This window comes from Tenrec ecaudatus, chromosome 10 (genome assembly GCF_050624435.1).
Source record: "Tenrec ecaudatus isolate mTenEca1 chromosome 10, mTenEca1.hap1, whole genome shotgun sequence".
Lineage (NCBI taxonomy): Eukaryota > Metazoa > Chordata > Mammalia > Afrosoricida > Tenrecidae > Tenrec > Tenrec ecaudatus.
This window is the reverse complement of record NC_134539.1, coordinates 151,348,715-151,366,943: the sequence shown is the minus strand read 5'-3', so window position 1 is coordinate 151,366,943 and position 18,229 is coordinate 151,348,715. Positions and strand designations below refer to the sequence as shown.

General features: G+C 60.4%; 1 protein-coding gene across 2 annotated transcripts in view; it reads left to right on the top strand.

The window, feature by feature from the left end:
• The window catches only part of SDK2 (sidekick cell adhesion molecule 2), a 283,506-nt gene that overhangs the window by 235,908 nt on the left and 29,369 nt on the right, over nucleotides 1-18,229 (top strand). Inside the window, exons 30-38 of one of the 2 annotated variants that reach the window (XM_075562174.1) lie at nucleotides 282-483; nucleotides 1,313-1,416; nucleotides 1,786-1,856; nucleotides 3,343-3,478; nucleotides 5,683-5,739; nucleotides 7,045-7,146; nucleotides 7,269-7,384; nucleotides 13,867-14,053; nucleotides 17,169-17,306. In XM_075562174.1, the coding sequence (XP_075418289.1) occupies nucleotides 282-483; nucleotides 1,313-1,416; nucleotides 1,786-1,856; nucleotides 3,343-3,478; nucleotides 5,683-5,739; nucleotides 7,045-7,146; nucleotides 7,269-7,384; nucleotides 13,867-14,053; nucleotides 17,169-17,306 (1,113 nt within the window). The remainder of the gene's footprint in view (nucleotides 1-281; nucleotides 484-1,312; nucleotides 1,417-1,785; nucleotides 1,857-3,342; nucleotides 3,479-5,682; nucleotides 5,740-7,044; nucleotides 7,147-7,268; nucleotides 7,385-13,866; nucleotides 14,054-17,168; nucleotides 17,307-18,229) is intronic. The other variant, XM_075562175.1, reaches the window with a different exon arrangement.

Genomic DNA, 18,229 nt, shown 5'->3' with positions numbered 1-18,229 from the left:
ATGCTCTTGAGTTTCAGAACTTTCAGGGAGGCCAGGGACGCCGCTTGGCCTCCTGCAGGATGCAGGACAGCCCCCACCACCCAAGACAGGCCTGTCCAGCTGTCTCAGCGCTGCCACAGGGCAGTCAGCCCACTCGCTGAGGAACCAGGAACCAGCCCCACACAGCCAGGGACAGAGGCAGTCCCCATATGCGTGTCTCAGGCAGGGCCCAGAGCTGGCAGTCTTTGGCCCTCCGTCTGGGATGCCCGGCTCACCAGGCGCCCTCCGCCCCTGCCCCCCAGACCGCCCGCAGCCGCCCAGCAAGCCGACAGTGCGGCAGGAGGACGTGCAGGCTCGCAGCGTACTGCTGTCCTGGGAGCCAGGCAGCGACGGGCTGTCCCCTGTGCGCTACTACAGCGTCCAGATGCGGGAGCTGCCCAGCGGCCGGTGGGTCCTGCACTCCGCCTCCGTCCACCACAACGCCTCCTCCTTCCTGGTGGACAGGTAAGTGTGACCCCTCCCCACCCGCTGGCCCCTGGAGCAGGGGGCTCTGGGAAAACCCCAGCCCAGCTCCCTCCACTGCTACAACACCAAGCACCCACCCAGTCCACGTGCCTCTTTCCACCCTTTCTCCCATCTTCCTCTTCTCTGCCACTCCTAGCCACCCCACCCCAATCTACTCTCTGCCTTCCCAGTCAGCCCCTTCCCCTCCTTTGGGCCCTCCTGCTCTCCAAGCTCCTAGTTCTCTGGGCATCTCCCTCCATCTCTCTGGCTCCTCTCCCGTCTCCCTCCACCCCCACCCCTCTTCCCAAGCTCTGATCACCCACAGGCTTTCCCAATCCATTCTGTCTCCCCACCTCCACCATCCTCACCCACTCCCCTCTCCCCTCTCCCCCTACATGCACCTCTCTGCCCATCCCCTCCTCTCTCTCTATTAGGACTGCCTCTTAATTATGGGTGTCTGAAGTTCCCGCTAGTGAACTCCTCGCCACCCCCCATTAAGGAGGGAAGCGGGCGCAATGTCTTTAACGAGAGAGCCCAGTTCAAGCTGCAATTCGTTCCCTGTCGAATTCCCACCAGCCCCTCCGCCCAGCAGTAAATCCAGAGGGGAGAGGTTTTCTGGGCAGGAGGCTCACTGCTGGGAAGAAAGGGGAGGCCATGCCCCAAGCTGGCACGGTTGGAGGGGGTGGCAGGGGCACTAGGGGCCCACTTTGCCTCCTAGGTAGCTGGGCCCTACCTGTGTTGGGGTTGGAGCCTGACCCCGTCATCCCCAAGACAGGCACAGGAGCCTTGGAGGGGGGGCATTCACAGGACCACCCATATTCTCCCATAGGGTCAAGCCCTTCACTTCCTACAAGTTCCGGGTGAAGGCCACCAACGACATTGGGGACAGCGAATTCAGTGAGGAGTCCGAATCGCTGACCACCTTGCAGGCCGGTCAGTACTGCCATGCCTCCTGGGCACTGCCTTCATGAGAAGGGCTTGCAGAGATTGGGGGTGGGGGCACCAGGCCCACTGGGACCCTTATCTGCACCCTTTGAACAGCGCTTTAAAGAGGTTGGGCATGGGTCACCATTCAAGGCCATGCCTTCTCTGACATCTGCCAAGCTCTGTGGATGGCCATGGGAGGGACAGGGTGGACACAGAGGCGGGGCCAGAGGGCAGCTGCAGCCCCTGGTGCCCAGACCACACTCCCTCCACCTGTGCCCCCCTCCAGAAGGGAGGGAGGGACCAGTTCTGCATGTTCTGGTCCCTAGTGGTTGGGGGGTTGCCAAAGGTCTGGCGCTCACTGTCCTCGCTCCCCAGCTCCGGATGAAGCCCCCACAGTCCTGTCGGTGCTGCCCCACACCACCACGTCCGTGCTCATCCGATGGCAGGTAGGTGGTGCTGAGGGTGGGCTGAGGCCCTCCAGGAGCCCAGAAGTGCCCCGCTGGGTCAGAAGCCCATGGCCCAGTCGTCTCCACCCACAGGGCACACAGAGGGAGCACAGCTACACCCACAGACATGCACACACACAGGTGCACCCATGCAGACATGCGCACACACCATCCTACTCTCCAGACAATTCAGCCCACAGGGATGGGCCGCCCCAGCCCCTCTGCAGATGAAGACAGGGATTGGCCCAGCCCCTCTGAAGATGAAGACAGAGGCTCGGGGAGTGATGTGAATGACCACCGGCCCCACAGCTAGTCAGAGACAGGGCCACACTGACCTGGGGCCACTAAGTACTGGGCATGAAAATGCTTGATGTCTTCAGGGCCCAAGAGCCCCGACTGGTCAATGAAAGGATTTCCAGTAAAGAGGTCAGCCCCGGGTGTAGTGTGGTGTGGGGGGGTGTAGTGTGGTGTGGTGCGTGTGTGTGTGTGTGTGTGTGTCTGCTGTGTGCGCGCACCTGTCCCCATGAACAAGCATCCACTGTCAAGGGAGAGGGAGTACCCCCCCGCCAGCCACCCCTCCCATGGGCACTGCCCACTCAGCCAAGCTGTCCTGCTTAAGACAGGCCCCTGCATGCCATGCCTTTCAGAGGCTCTGAGGGGCAAAACCAGCCTGTGCTGCATCCACTCCCCACCCCAGGGGCAAAGCAAAGAGAAAGCAGAAGGGACACCCTCCCAAAACCCTTCCCTAGCCAGGGAAGCCCCCTCACCTCAAGACATTCCTGATATGACAGTGGCAGCAAAAGGGACTGAGAGGCCCCAGGGCAGCTGCAGAGGTAGTTAAAGAGCTCATAAAAATGGGGGGGGGGGGCTCAGGGGAGAGGGAACCTGGGTCTTCAGCAGGTTCTCACAGAGGGTCCTAAAAAGAAGTTTCCACCATCTCCCTGAGCTGAAAGTAAAGGACAAAGTGGTGTGTGTGTGTGTGTGTGTACCTATGTACATACATGTGGGTACGCACCCATGTGCACAGAGCAGCAGACACCAGGCCAGCTCCCAGGTGCCCAAGTTTGGGGTGACTGACCAGCTATTCAGGCATATCCTTGCTGTGTGATCTTGAATGAGTTCCTGGGCCTCATTTCCCTGCTTCAACATGAAGTGGGCCTGCCATGCCCTGCCTCCCAGGGGACGCTGCAGTGACTAGCACGGGAATATGCTTTGGGAATTGAAAACGCTCAGTGCCAGGCTGCTAAGCACATGGTCAGCAGTTCGGAACCACCCGCCACCGCTCAGCAAACCCACGGGGGCAGTTCTACCCTGCCCTACGGGGTCGCGGTGAGTCAGCATCATGGACTCCACCGCAGTGCATCTAGCTTGGAGAGGCCGCTCCTAGGGGCCCAGGAGGCGGGGAGTGGGAGGGGCGGGGGCGGAGCCTGAATAGCCACCCCGACGGCCCCGCCCACTCCGCCCTGCCCTCCGGTCCTCCCCGCAGCCGCCCGCCGAGGACAAGATCAACGGCATCCTCCTGGGCTTCCGCATCCGCTACCGGGAGCTGCTCTACGACGGGCTGCGGGGCTTCACGATGCGCGCCATCCACCACCCGGGCGCCAAGTGGGCGGAGCTCACCTGTGAGTGACAGTGCCGGGGCGGGGCGGGGGCACTGCCAACCTGGGAGACTGACCTTAAACTCTTCTCCGGGCACACCCCTCCCACTGCGCGTGCCTCTCCCCCTCTGGATTTTGACCTTCGGGACGCCCCGAACCCCGGCGACATGAACCCTGGGGTCTCAGCCCCCTCCTTCTATGAGACCGGTGTTGAGCTCCTGCTGGCTGGCGTAGCCCCGGGTCACGTCACACCCAAAGCAATGCCACGGTGACACCCAATACCCTCAACAAAAAGACCACCCTCACTGCCATGGTGTGGCTTCTGCCTCACAGCGACAGGGGGACCAGGGGGACTGCCCCGTGGGTCCCCGAGACGGGAACTCTAGGGCCATAGAAAACCTCACTCTGCAGTCGAGCCGCCAGCCGGTGTTTCTGAACTGCTGACCACGCGGGGAGCAGCCGGGCTGGTCTCCCACTATACGGCCAGGGTCCCCGATCCACGAGGGAAGAGCCTTTTGCCGTGAGCCACCAACCGTTCCCCTTGAGAGACAGGCGGCTTTCAGCCCCACCACCGTCTTCAGCCTCTGAGTCCACGGGGGCAGCTCTGCCCTGTCCCATCCGCTCACTGTGAGTTGGAATCGACTAGGTGGCAGTGAGCTAACCCTGAAGGAGGGTCCTGGGTGCTTCCAACTAGTAACTTAAAGGTTTGTGGTTCAAACCCACCCACTGGACCCACCCAAGAAAGGCCTGGCCACGTGCTTTCTTAGAGATTGACGCCCAAACTCACAGCCCACGAGTTGATTCTGACTCAGAGTGACAGGGCAGAAGTACCCCCGGGGGTTCCCGGAGTAGAAAGCCTCTTCTTTCTCCGTTGGAGCAGCTGGTGGCTTTGAACTCCTGGCCTTGCTCCTGTTAGCAGCCCCAGGGGTGACCTACTGTTCCACCAGAACTCCTCCCCTCGGGGATAGTTCTCCTCTGGGCCCCAGGCAGCCTGGTCTTGGTGACCTCGGAGTGTGATTCCAGGTAACCAGGCAGAAGGGAGGGGACAACCAGAGTGTCCACAGGGCCTGTAGGAGCAGAGAATAGACCCCTCCTTAGTCACGCCTAAGGAGACAGTGCTCCGGGGCCCTTCTTGTACCTCAGAAGCCAGCCTGCCTCTGTGGCCAGAGCCAGCAGGGGTCCAACAGGGGTCCCAGGGAGATAGGACTCCCCTGAACTTCCAAGCAAGGGAAGGGAGTGGGCTATTGTGTGTGGCAGTGGGGGCCGGTGGCTTGACCATGGGTTGGGGACCCAAGACAAGGGAGCCCCCAGGGAGGCTCTTGCAGTCATGTGGACAGAAAGCAGGGTTGGGACCCCCACAGCAGGCTGGCGGTGCGTTGAGGGGCCCTATGGGCGGGAGTAGCACCAAGCTCTGTGATTGGCTGTGGGGGAGGGGGCCCAGGAGGCCATGGGACTTGGGTGAGAGCCGGGGCCACTCATGAAAACAGACAGGCAGGAGAGGAGGCGCGTTTTAAGACCCTCTCAACTCTGATTCTTCCACTCGTAATTCTCTGAACCCTTTGGGGCTTTGTCTTCCGGAGAGCGTCCGTAGACAACAAGATGACTGATTGCGGAGCGAAGGAATATTAATGGGAAAGATCGGTCTTCGCCCAGCCAGCAGCCCGCCTTCTCGCCAGCTCGCTCGCTCGCTCGCTCTCTTGCTCTCTCTCTTTCCCCCTGACGTGAACTGGTGGTTGTGATGTTATATGGCCTGTGTATAATACAGCCGTATTTCCCGCAGTAAAGTAGTTTCTGGTTCATATGAGAGAATTAATGACTCCCGTATTTCTCCATGGGTTCATCTTTAAACAAGGGAGCTCCTTGGAGCTAGAGGGCCCCCTAGAGGGACACACACACACACACACACACGCACACACACCAGGGATGCTGGGCTCTGGGGACATCAGGCCAGGCAAGAGCGTGGGCAGACCAGAATGAGCAATAGCACTGTTCCTGAGCCACCTGGTTTCCTACCTGCCCCACCCCCACCCTGGTTCCTCAGGCTTCTGGGACTCTGTCCTGATTCTGGCTGCCCATCAGCAGCCAGGCCAGCTACAGCACCGCCTCTCTCCTGTCCCGCCTCTCCTCCCCTCCCCGCATTGGTGCTTCTCTGTGGGGTGTGTTATGTGTGTATACTAACCTGCACTGTCTGCTGTCTCACCCGAACCCCGCGCCCCAACCCCCCATAGCCCTGTACTCCACGCGGAACCTGAGTCGGCCCAGCCTCACACAGTACGAGCTGGACAGTAAGTCTCCGAGCCTGGGGCTCCCACCATGCCTGCCACCCCCCTCCCATGTGCTGCTCCACCAGAGGTGGGTGTGTGTGGGGGGGGCACCTCTGAGTGTGTCTGAGGACCAGGGCAGTCCTTCAGCTGCATGACTTTCCTGAAATCCCAGAAAACTAGGCGGTGGCCGGCAAGTCCCTCCAAGCTTACCCCAATTCCTGTGTGGAAGGGGCAGGGCATGTCTGAACGCAGAGTGGCTCAGTGGTAGACTCCTACCCTCGCACCTGGGAGATCTGGGTTTGATTTCCAACCACCCTCCAACTGTCAGCAGCCGGGAAGGGGAAGTAGGTGACGTGCAGAAGACAGGCGATCCACTCCCAAACTCAGCCAACATAGCCCTCTAGAGCACAGCAGTCTGGTCTGCTCCTGGGGCGGGAGATGGCACAGGGCAGGAGCGCTTCAGCCCTGTGTGTGCAGCTGGGCCACTGTGTATCCAGGCTCCCCTGTCCTTGTGCTGCAGCGGGTCTGGTCTGAGCTGCTGGGCCCCCCGGCTGGGTGACCAGCTCTGTGTTTGTGGGGCAACTGTTGGCATGGCCTTATCTTCCAGCCTGAGACACCCCCCTCTTCCAGATGCTCGGTTTACCAGCCTCCCTCCAAGGCCCCGGGAAAATACCCCTGCTACACCCCCCTTTTCCCAGAGCCCAGCCCCAGCCCAGAAGGCCCCACTGGGGCCAGGTTCTCCCTCTCCTTCTATCAACTGGCAGCCCACGTGGGCTCTAGAGGCGTTTGAATCAGACACCCCCTCATTCCTGTGGGAGAGGGCAAGGGGACCCTTGAGGGAGGAGAGACACACAACCCGGGACATCCAGGGCTCTGTTCCTGGTCTGCCGGCTGCTCTACCCGGGACATCCAGGGCTCTGTTCCTGGTCTGCCGGCTGCTCCCAGCTCCCACCCTGGAGCCTACATCCAGCACCCCAAACTTGGCAGCAACATGGGGCTTCCTGAGCCCCCGAAGCACACCCAATGCCCATCGCCAGGCTGACACCCTGTGCAGAGAGCTGGCAGACGGAAGGACAGGCAGACGAATGACCTTATATCCTTGTGTGACCGGCACACTTGGGGTTCCACCTGTGACCCCACGTACATATTACTAGCACCCCCTCTTTGGCCTCAAACATGTCCTCATCTGGTTGGAAGTCTTGCCCTTACCTGCTGCGACCTCAGCTTTCCATCAAGGGGCTAGAGGGGAAGGGGCAGCCCACCCTTCTCTCCCAGCCCTGAGGACTCTAACCTCCATGTGCCCCCCCCACCTCTTATCACCCCCAGACCTGAACAAGCACCGGCGCTATGAGATCCGGATGAGCGTGTACAATGCCGTGGGAGAGGGGCCCTCCAGCCCGCCCCAGGAAGTCTTTGTTGGGGAAGCAGGTATGCCTTACCCAGTCTCCCACCTCTCCTGAATCCAACCACAGGGTGCATAGGACTCGGGGACCCCAACCCTCCCTCACCCAGCTCCCTGGCCCCTAAGTCACCGTACACACACCCCTCAGTGCCCACCGCCGCGCCCAGAAACGTGGCCATCCACGGCGCCACCGCCACACAGCTGGACGTGACCTGGGAGCCACCCCCGCTGGAGAACCAGAACGGAGACATCCAGGGGTACAAGGTAGGGCCACCCGCAGGTCAAGTGGGACAGCGGGAGGCTTGGAGTAGTCAGTGGGTGGTAGCAGAGAGGGGCCGGGGCTGCCTCCTCCCAGCCTGGCTCATGCTCGGGGACTCTAGTCGACCTGCTCTGTGGCTGCTGGCATGCCATGCACAGAGACCAGCACCCATCACCTGCAGCACCGGAGACCCAAGCAGGGCCCAGCTTGGCAACACGGCTGAGCAGCTGCCCTTCTAAGCCCTGCCAACTCCCAGCCCTCATTTGAGATCCCTCAAAGTGGCTAAACATAATTACAATATTAAGGTCCCTCCCTCCAAATAAAACCCAAAGTCACCGCGACCGACTCAATTCCAACTCTACAGCAACCTTCTAGGACCAATAGAACTGCCGCTGTGTGAATCTCAGATGGTAATTCTTGGCAGGGGAAGAGAGCCTCGTCTTTCTCTCGCAGAGCAGCTGGTGGCTTTGAACTGCTGACCTTGCAGTTAGCAGTCTCAGGTGTAATCACCACACCACCAGGGCTCCAAATTAAGATCCCTACATGAAACAAAAGGTTGGGAGTTCAAACCCAGGGGTGCCCAGGAAGAAACTCCTGGCTGTTTGTTTCTTTGGGTGCTGTGCTCCTGCATTCACAGCGACCCTGCAGGACAAAGCAGAGCTGACCCAGGCCCTTCCCGGTTGTGATTTTCAAGGGGGCCAATCAGCCAGCTAGTAAAAAAAATAAATATATTGTTCCCATGGTGCAGTTCCACCCTTCAACACATGGGGGCGCCATAATCAAGGGGTAGCAGTGGGGTTTGCCCAGTGAGCCAAGGGCTTCTGGCTACCTTTGGGACTCTGTTGGTGGTGGCGTAGTGGCTACGCCTGGACTGCTAACTGCAGGGTCGGAAGTTTGAAACCACCCACCCGTCTCTCGGCAGGCAAAAGACAGGCGTTCTGCTCCCACAAAGTGTGACAGGCTCGGAATCACACAGGGGCAGTATTACTTTGTTCCTTGGGGGGGGGGGTCACTTTGATTGAGCAGTGAGTTTGGTTGGGGTTTCTGAAGCTGCTTTTGAATTTAAGGGCAGTTGGGAGTGCTGGTGAGATTCAGGTGGTCTCTAATGTCCCAGAGCCCTACGGTCCACTGCGATCCGTAGAAGGCTGGCAGGTGGTGGTGGCAATGAGGAAAGGAAGTGCCCATTCGGATGCCCAGGCTGAAGTCATGAGAGCAGAGATTCAGGCTGTAGGCCTGTGGGGTCTCACCCCACGAGGGTGGGGCCCCAGCCACATGCCCGTGAGAGGGGGTGGAAGGGAAGAGTAACGTCGTGTGTGAGGCCGTGTCCGCAGAGACCAGGCTCTTGGATACTGTGTGTTGCGTAGCACGTCACCCCGGTGCAGGGCAGGAACGGGGACAGGGAGTGCAAAGTCAAACTCACGGTCAGGGCATCATTCTGACGCAAAGACCCTCCAGGACAGGGCAGAACTGCCCCTGTGGGTTTCCAAAGCTGGAAAGCCAAAAGTCTGCGCTTTCTCCCTCGGAGCAGCTGGTGGTTTCAAACTGCTCCCCTTGTGGTTTGCAGCCCAACTCGCACACCAGTACACCACCCTCGCTGGCTCACTCACTGCCATGGAGTCGGTGCCGCCGTGTGGGGACCCTGTAGGACAGGGTAGAACTGCCCCTGGGCGTGTCTGAGGCTGCAACTTTCACGGGAACAGAACTCCTCATCTTTCTGCAGCAGAACGGCTGGTGGTTTCGAACCGCTGACTTTGCAGCCCAATGTGTAACCACTGTGCCGGCAGGGCTCAGGAAGTCTCCACGGGGTGGCGGGGAATCAGAACCACCTCAAAGACGATTAGTTGATTGTGTTGTTAGTGGTGTCCACGGCCCGGCCCCCCTTCAATCGATGGGGAAACCAGAGACTGGGCCCAGGTAGAGAGCCTCTGCACGTACGTACGTCCATCCGTCCCAGGCTGCTCTGAGACAGAACCCAGCCCAGGGGCCCCTTTTCCTGGGGAGGGCTGGGGAGAGGGGAGCAGAGAGGAGGAAAGGCAAACGCCAGAGACACGCCAAGGATGTCCCCCCCTCCCCCCGCGCGCTCCCAGGACCCAGCTGGAATTCCAACCTAGTGCTGCGCTCACATAGCCCCTTCCTGGGAGAAGCATCCAGGGACAAGTGACCTCCAGACAGTCAGGTCTGAAGGAGTCTCCAGGGAGGGCTGGGGGCCAGGGGCCGGGGGGTGCACAGACACAACAGACAGCACTACAGAATGGGGTGCCCCAGTGCAGCTGTGTGCCCAGTGGAAAACGGCCCTCACGGGCTGAGACTGGGCCCCCTGTGTCCCCACGAACTGCTGCAGCCCAGGCTGTCCGGCCATGTGGTCACTCTTGCCTGTGCCCCCTCAGCCCTTGACCCACTCACTACACACAAGCTCGGTCTAGACAGAGAGCCAGGCGTGGGGCGAGTGAAGAACTGCACATGGGCTCTGAGGGAGGGACGTCAAGGAAAAAGGGGAATTGGGCCGAAAGCCTGAAGGAAGGGAGTCGCGTGGATCTGGGAGAAGAACATTCCAGAAGGAAGGAAGAGTCCGGCGCAGAGTGCATGCTGGGAGAGAAGGAGGCGGGAGCCATAGGAGAGGAGGTGGGCAGGTGACCCGACGTGATCCAGGTGAGGGGAGGTTCTGGCTGAGACGGGGGCAGTGGCAACAAGGGTCAGAAGGGACCGCACGCCGGCGACCTTGTAAAGGTAGCCCTGGCTAAGCCCTGGTGGCTGAGTGGGTTATGCATTGGACTGCTACTCACAGATCAGCAGTTCAAACCCACTGTGCTGCCGCGATGGGAACCAGCAAAGAGAGAGCGTGCTGGAGAGGGGAGCCGAGCAGAGCAGGGGTGCAGAGCCCAGGGGCAGGAGGGTAGAGGTGGGTCACGGGGCCAGTGGAAGTTTTCTCCAGGACTTCCATCCCCAGGCAGGGATGGAGGATGCGCTCATGACTCCACCTAGGCATGCAGGGATGGAACTGGGGTCCCCACTGGAGGCTGTGCGTGTGAATGTGCCGTGACCTTCCGCCGGAGGAAGCACAGGCTAGTGGCCGACTCCGAAGGGCTGGCCTTTCTCCGGCAGGTGCTGGAACAAGGACCGAGCGAGGAGCCCAGAACAGATGGGACCGTGGTGGGGAGGGTGCGCTGTCTGCAGTGCACTTTATCCCCCAGCCAGATCCCAGCTGCGAGCCAGGCAGGACTCAGGCCAACTCCCCCTGGGTCGGGATTGTGCTCTGTGGGGCCTTCGGTGGCTGCGTTTTTGGAAGCGGACTGCCAGGCCTTGTTTCCAAGGCACTTGGGTCAAACCACCAACCTTTGGGCCAGCAGTGGAGTGTTTAACTCTCTAACCCCCACCCCTCACCCCAGGACTCCTGAGGTGCAAGTGGGCAGAGGCACCTGCCCCCTGGTGGGGCTGACACTGGCAGGAGCACCCCTCCCCTGAGTCCTCCAATCACGGCTCAGCCCCTTTTGTGTCCTCTGTGCGACTTGGACTCCTCTTCTCCCTGGTTATCACCTGATGGATGCCCTTGCTGCCCTGTCCTGGGCTCCAGGCCCCAGACCCCAGCCTCTCCCCATTCCGAAGACAAAACGTAGTCGCTTCCCTCTCCCTCCTGCCTGGCCCATGTCCCCACAGCCCTGAGCTCCCACTCACGGAGGCCCGTGGGCGGCAGAGGGTCTCAGCAGCTGAGTTGTCGGAACCAGATGGCCAGGCCTTTCTTCCGTGGCTCCTCGAGGTGGGCTTGAACTCCCACCTTCCCCCCCCCCCTCCATTACCACCTTCCAGTCAGCAGGCCACTGCATTTGCTGTTGGCTCTACCTGGGATGCCCGTGAGGGCAGGTGGGAGCAGGTCTCTTCATTAAGGGGCCCCCTGCTGGCTTCAGGGTTCCTCACAGCTGTCTCCCACTGCCCCCCCCTTTACCACAGAATCCCACACCCTCAAAAACCCCCTCCACCTCCCTCCTGTTCACTCTCCCGTAAGCCCCCACCCAGGTGGCTCTCCCCATTTCCAGCCTGTTCTGCTCAAGGCCACCGGTCATCTCCATAGTGCTGATAGGTGGCCCTCATCCCCAAGGAGAGCACATGCTGACCCTTAGCTGCTCCCTGGAAGGCGTGGACCCGGAGTGCTGCAGGAGAAAGGCATGGCAAACACTTAACAGCCGTGGTTCTCAACCTTCCTCACGCCTCGGCCCTTTCATACAACTCATCATCACAATTATTTCGTTGCTACTTCAGAACTGTCATGAATCGAGTGACCCCCCAAAAGGGTCATGGCCCACAGGTTGAGAACCACTGACTTACAGGCTGCCACGCCTGCAAGCTCGGTCACCCCGGTCTCCTCCTGTCACACACGGGGTCGCCGAGGGGCAGGGGGACAGTCCGTCCACTCCTCCCTCTGTTGACTCCCCATGTGCGCCACAAATCCCGTCTCTGGGACGCGGGCAAGGCCGTATAAGCTACGGTTCTGAAATCTTTCACCCAACTTCCTGGAGGCTTGCCGGGTTGACCCCGGCTTAAGGTGACCCCATGCGGGCCAGGGATGGACTGCACCCCCCACCCTATCCCCAGCCCCCCGGGGATTTCCATGGCTGGTTTGGGGAACCCGCATGTTGGGGTTGGGGAGCCCTAACCTTTCTGGGAGCACCACAATCGTCAGGAATTCACCCCGGGGCAGAGACAAGGGCTCACCTGCTAACTGACAGGTGATGTTTCAAAACCCAAGACAGGCCTGGCGATCTCCTAGCCAAAAAAACAGCCAGTGGAAACCACTCAAGGACAACGAGGTTCTGGTTTGAGTTGTTTACTGTGAACCAGTCAATCAATCAATCAACCAATCATCTGCCCATGGTTCATCAGGGTCCCTCACCCCTCTACCCATAGGAGAAAAGTCTGGACAGGAAGGGGGGAGAGAAGCAAGGCTGTGACAGCAACAAGGCCCCCTCACTGCTGCTGTGGCGGGTCACATCCGGGGGACCTTCTGTTAACACCCCGTTTTTATTTTCGGCCTTACGGGAATTGAGAGATTCGGGTGGCAGGAACCTGCAGAAGCCTCTCTCGCCAGAAGATGGCGCCAAATGACCACCAAACCCCCATGTGGTTGAGCCCGCCCTCCCCAGCCACACCTGAGATTCCCAGGTGGTCTGTGAAACACTTGGAGACCAGATCTGGGCTCCTCCCCGCAAATCTTCCTCCAGCCTGGAGCACCGGAAGCAGGCTGAGTGGAGGGGGAAGGGCAGCACCCAGTCCTCCAGGTTGCCCCAACCTTGGCACCATTTAGATCCTGGCAGGTGTGGGTCTTTACTGTATCCCCCACTGAGACTCTACTTCCAGTCAGCTCCCCTTCTCCCCTCCCCCAGGGGATGCTGGTGCTTGTCCCAGCACCCCTGATGGGCAGTCCAGTCCACGTCACACTGCCCGCAGGCACCTTCCACCTGACCCATGTCTCCCTAACTGTTGGTGTGACACCCAAAAACAAAGCCATTGTCGTCGGGGAGATTCCCACCCATAGCAACCATACAGGAGGGAGCAGCCCCACCCCACGGGGCCTCCACAGCTGTAACCAGCCTCATCTTTCTCCTGCCAAATGGCTGACTGGTGGGCTCAAGCCTCAGTTGGCAGCTCAGTGCTTCGCCGCCACACCACCAGGCTCCTAGCTTATGTTTCCCACTCACAAAACTAACCCACGACCAGTGAGTGGACTTCAACTCTAGTGTCCCCATAGGACAGAGTAGAACTGCCCCTGTGAATATCTGAGACTGTGACTTGTTATGGGAGTAGAGAGCCTGCCTCATCTTTCTCCCATGTGGGGGTTGGTGGTTTCTAACTGCTGACCTTGTGATTAGCAGCCCCATGCGTAACCAACAGGCTTATTTACCAAACTCAACTGCCATCGTGTCGAAAATGACTCAGTGCAACACTGAAAAGTAAAAAGCCTCAAATTTCTCCTGCAGAGCAGCTGGTGCTTTCAAACGGCCGACCTTGCAGTTAGCAGCCCAATTCGTAACCACTGACACCACCAGGGCTCCTCTGGCTTACGTGCTAGTGCTCTGTAAATCTCTCAGGGGGATTTACACAGAGGTCTGTGCCCTCATGGGGCTCCTTCCGCCTCCAGCCGACAGCCCAGTCTTGTCTGAGCCGTGGCTCTGGACGCGCCCCTGGAACAGCTCTTAAACAAGCAGTGGCCGGGCACTCAGTTCCAAGGTGGCCCCAGTGTCCCAGGACACCTGTGCCTCAGAGGGCGGTCTGTGGCTGTCATCTGCAGCAGCAGGCATCAGCAGGCCGTTCTTGTGAGGCACATCCAGGTGGACTTGAACTCCCAGCCTTTCTGTCGGCAGCCGAGCTTGTTCGCTTAACAGAGGCTCCTCTTCTCACCCTGGGCCACATCCACATGAGCCCCGGGAGGCCCGGGGCAGCCAGCCAGGGCAGGGGGATGCCTGACTGCTGAGCCGTCTCCCTCCCTCGCCCACAGATTTATTTCTGGGAAGCCCAGCGGCGGAACTTCACGGAGCGAGTGAAGACACTCTTCCTGGCCGAGCATGGCGTGAAGCTCAAGAACCTGACCAGCTACATGACCTACATGGTCAGCGTGGCCGCCTTCAATGCCGCAGGGGATGGGCCGCCGAGCACACCCACCCAGGGCCAGACCCAGCAAGCAGGTGAGGGACGGGCAAGGAGGTCTGCACCAACAAGTGGAAGGGCTTGGGTCTTCGTGGGGGAGTGGAGGCAGCTTCCTTCTGTACCCCCAGGGTCTGGGCTACCCAGGCCCCCCGATCTGCCCTGCAGAGGCCCAGGGCAGCAGCAAAGAGCAGCCTGGATGGGCTAGAAGAGCAGCTGCCACTGGCCGCCTCCCACCAAGCAGGTGGTTCAGGCACGGCCGCCCACTTCCCCCTGCCTTGTTCTAACCTGCCTGCCTTATGTGTCCCTGGCTTTGTTCACTCCACAAATATTTACCGAGAGTCTTCCGTGAGCCTTCGCTGCTGGGGACAGGACAGACAGCAAAACCCACGGGCTCCCCACCCTGGTGAGGGAGGCAGATTACAAACAAGCCAATAGGAGACGTGGCCAGCCTGCGGTGGGGCTCGCGTGGGTGATGTAAAGATGGGGTGGGGTGGGACGGGGCTGTGGAGAGGGCTGCCTGGGAAGCTCATGGCGAGGGAGACGTGGAGCTGAGATCCGAGGGAGGAGAAGAGGCCAGCCACAGCACGTCCTAGACAGAGTGTCCCGGGCCCGGGGAACAGCAGATGAAAGGCCTGGCGGCTAGAAGGGATTCGAGTGAGGAGAGGAAAGCAGAAGGGCTCACGGGCTGGGAGAGGCGGGTGGTCGCCAGGCCAGAGAGGGCCGGGGGCTGTAAGGTCTCTGGGGTTCGTTCTCAGTACGACAGTAAACTTTCTTTCAGCCACTGGATGAATTCCTGCTTGCAGTCCCTGCTGCGCCAACACAGTCTTCTGGGGACGTGGAAGGGCGGCGAGGGTGCTGAGGGAGGGGATGCAGGGCTGGGGTCTGCCACCCACCGGTGCACAGAACACCCCAGAGAATGTCCACAGCTCCTTCTAGGCCGTTTTTCACAGAGTGGCATGGTGGTGATGCACGGGGCTGCGATCCACAGGGTCAGCAGTTCAAAACCACCAGCTGCTCCACAGAAGAAAGACGAGGCTTTCTACTCCCCTAAAGAACTACCGTCTTGGTAACTCACAGGGGAAGTTCTGCCTTCTAGGCTTGCTGTGAGTGGACATCGACTTGATGGCACTGGGTTTGGAGTTTGGGGTTCACAGAACACCTGGGGTTAGCAGGCCAGGGCTGCCCAGGGTCCCCCCAGCTGGCCAGCGAGGGGTTCTGACTGCGTCCTGGGCTGGCGCTGCTGCCCCAGCTCACCCCTCTGTCCCCACTCAGCGTTCCCCTCGTGGAATGAAGAGGGCATTTTCCCCCTGCCTTCCTCTGACCTCTGCTTCCAACACCATTATCTCCCGCTCTGCGGAGCTCACCTGACGGGCTGAGGAGTCCTGTTGGAGGGGACACTTGCCCTCTAACTGGCTCCAGGGCCCTGGCTGAGGCCAGGATGAATGTGCACATGGCCTGTCCACTCTCGGTCAGTGTCCTCAGCCGGATGTAAGCCCCCGGGAGCCTGGAAGCTTCTGTAGCCGTGGCAGCAGGACAGAGTGTTCTGCCCCACGTCCCTCCAGCCAGCCAGCGGGAGGCAGGAAAGCCTCCCCCCACCCCTGCAAGTTCATGGCCCTCCTTCAAAGACCACTCAGGATGCCGGCTTGGGGAGCTACAGCCGGACAGGCCAGGATTAGCCCAGCTGGCTCGGTGGGGAGGAGGCACTGGACAATAACCGCCCCGTCAGATCTTCCTCCTTTTCCTCTCTGCCCTCCTCCCGAAGCCTCGGCGGATCCAGGGTTCTCTCGCCAAGAAAATGTCTCTTCCGGAGACTCTGTGTCTGGCGCTGGCTCCTGACGCCACAGCCTCTCGATGACAGGCCCAAGCCCCAGCACTCGGGGACCAGAATGAGGCCAGCACACCTCTGGACTCTCCTTTAATCCGACTTACCTTGTGGTGTAGCAAGTTACAAATTAGAGTCAGTAGTTCGAAACCACCAGCTGCCCCTGGGTAGGAAGATGAAGGTTTCTTTTCCTATCAAGACCTAACAGTCTCAGAAGCCCACAGGGACCTTCCTGCCTTGTCCCAGAGGGTCGCTGTGAGTCAGCATCAGCTCGAGGGCGGTGAGTTTGGTTTGGTTTTGAACCCAGTCACCATTAGGTGACCCTCCCCCACAACCTCTGGCATCCCCGTGTGTGCTGGGGGAGAACTCATCCCAGGGCTTCTTCGGCAGCTGGACTTTGGAAGCGGGTTGCCAGGTCTTGCCTCCTAGGAACTCATGTGGATTCGAACCTCAGCCCTTCTGGTCAGCAGGCGCTGGCATTGACCGTCACACTGCTCAGGACTCCCCTTGATGCCTGAGACCACCTAGTCCCTGCCTTGTCCACCAGGGGCGGCAACCCCTGGAATCCGGGCGACCCCCTTTTCACCACCACCCTGGCATGGACGGCAGCCTCACCCGGCCCTTGGCCAAGCTGAGCAGGAAGAAGCCTGACTTCTCCAGGGCTTGCTGTCAGGGGCCCTGGAGCCAGGGTGGACTCATCATGGCCCGACGTGCAGGGACAGAGCACCACCCGGCACTGTGTCCTCCTCACCGCCGCGGTGATGGGCGAGCCGTCATGTTACGTCTGCAGCCATGGGGGTCCATCCAGCTCATCGACCTCTCTTTGTTGCGGCCCCTGTGCTTTACCAAGCACGCTGCCCTTCTCCAGGGACCGGTCTCTCCTGACCACATGTCCAAAGTGCATGAGAGGATGTCTCGCCATCCTCGCCGTGCTCCTGCCAGGACAGATCTGTCTGTGCTGTGGGCCGGCCGTGGTCCTCCAGACCTTCTCCAGCGCCACTTTCCGAAGGCCTCAATTCTCCTTCGCTCTCCCCTCTTCAGTGTCAGCTCTCACACGGATGGGAGGCGTTGAAATACCATGGTTTGGGGAGAGCCAAGCCCCCTCCCTTTGCTATTCCCAGGACAGGGGCAAGGACTCAAGTCCACAGTGCAAGAAGAGAGATTTGGGGGTGGGGAGGGGGGAAATCTGGATGACCCCAAGGGCCCACCCGGCCCACTGTGTACCAAGCCTGCCCCGCTCTTCCCAGCTGGGTCAGAATATCCAGTCGCGCCACAGCACAAACTCCAGGCTCCGAAGATCCGTGTCTAAAAGCCCTTCTCTGTCTCCACAGCCCCCAGCGCTCCCGGCTCCGTCAAGTTCAGTGAACTGACCACCACCTCGGTAAACGTGTCCTGGGAGGCCCCACGGTTCCCCAACGGCATCCTGGAGGGCTATCGAGTGGTATACGAGCCATGCACGCCTGTGGATGGTACGTGGGGGGGCTCACCCTCCTCGCCCCTCCCCAGCTCAGCCTACATGGTGGGGCTCGCACACGCGGTGAGCCTGTCTCTGTCTTACACACGGGGAAACTGAGGAACAGCAGCCTGGGCCGCCCAGCCACCAGGAGAAGAAAAACAATCTCCTGGGGGTCGAGTTTGTCAAAACTCACACGTGGCAAACCAGAACCCCTCCCTGGGGTCTCCCTGGCTCTCATCCTCACGGGTCACCAGGCCCTTCCACCACGCACCCTGGGGACATTCAAACCGCTAGGTCAGGGGCTGGAAGCCTCCCGATGGCACAGCCCAGGGGTCTTCCCTCCCAGGCAGGGGCATGTCAGATACCTCCTTGCCCTTCAGTCAGCAGGAGTCAGGGTGGGGGGAGGGAGAAACTGGGTGCCATAGCCCCCGAGGGGGTCCAGAGACCTTCTCCTGGCCCCTTGGGGGGCTCAGGACCCTTTCACCATGGAGCAGAGACCTCCCTACTCCTGGACGAAATACAAGTTAGGAGTCACCGTGCCCTGAAGCCCCCTGGGGTCAGACCTCAGGTCCAGAGCCCCCTGCCTCACCCTGCATCCTGCAGAGCTGGGCCCTGTCAGCCCTTCCTGCACAGCCTCTGCCTCACCCCCTCCAGCTAACCCCACCTGCCCACTGCCATCCCCGGACTGGACCTACCTGAAGGGGGCTCCTCAGACCTGTTTCCCACCCCCTGGGGCCCAGCGGGGGCCCTGGTAGCCGGGTGAACCCCCATGGGTCTCCACTCACCCCACTCCCTGGGGCGGGGCCTGCGTTCTGGGTCAGCCAGTGAACAATGGCTTCTCAGTCTCCCTGCTGCCACCTGAGCGCCTGCGTGTCACAACACAGAGGGGAGCTGACCAGGAGCCTCACAAGGGAGGCGAGGTCAGAGGTCACAAAG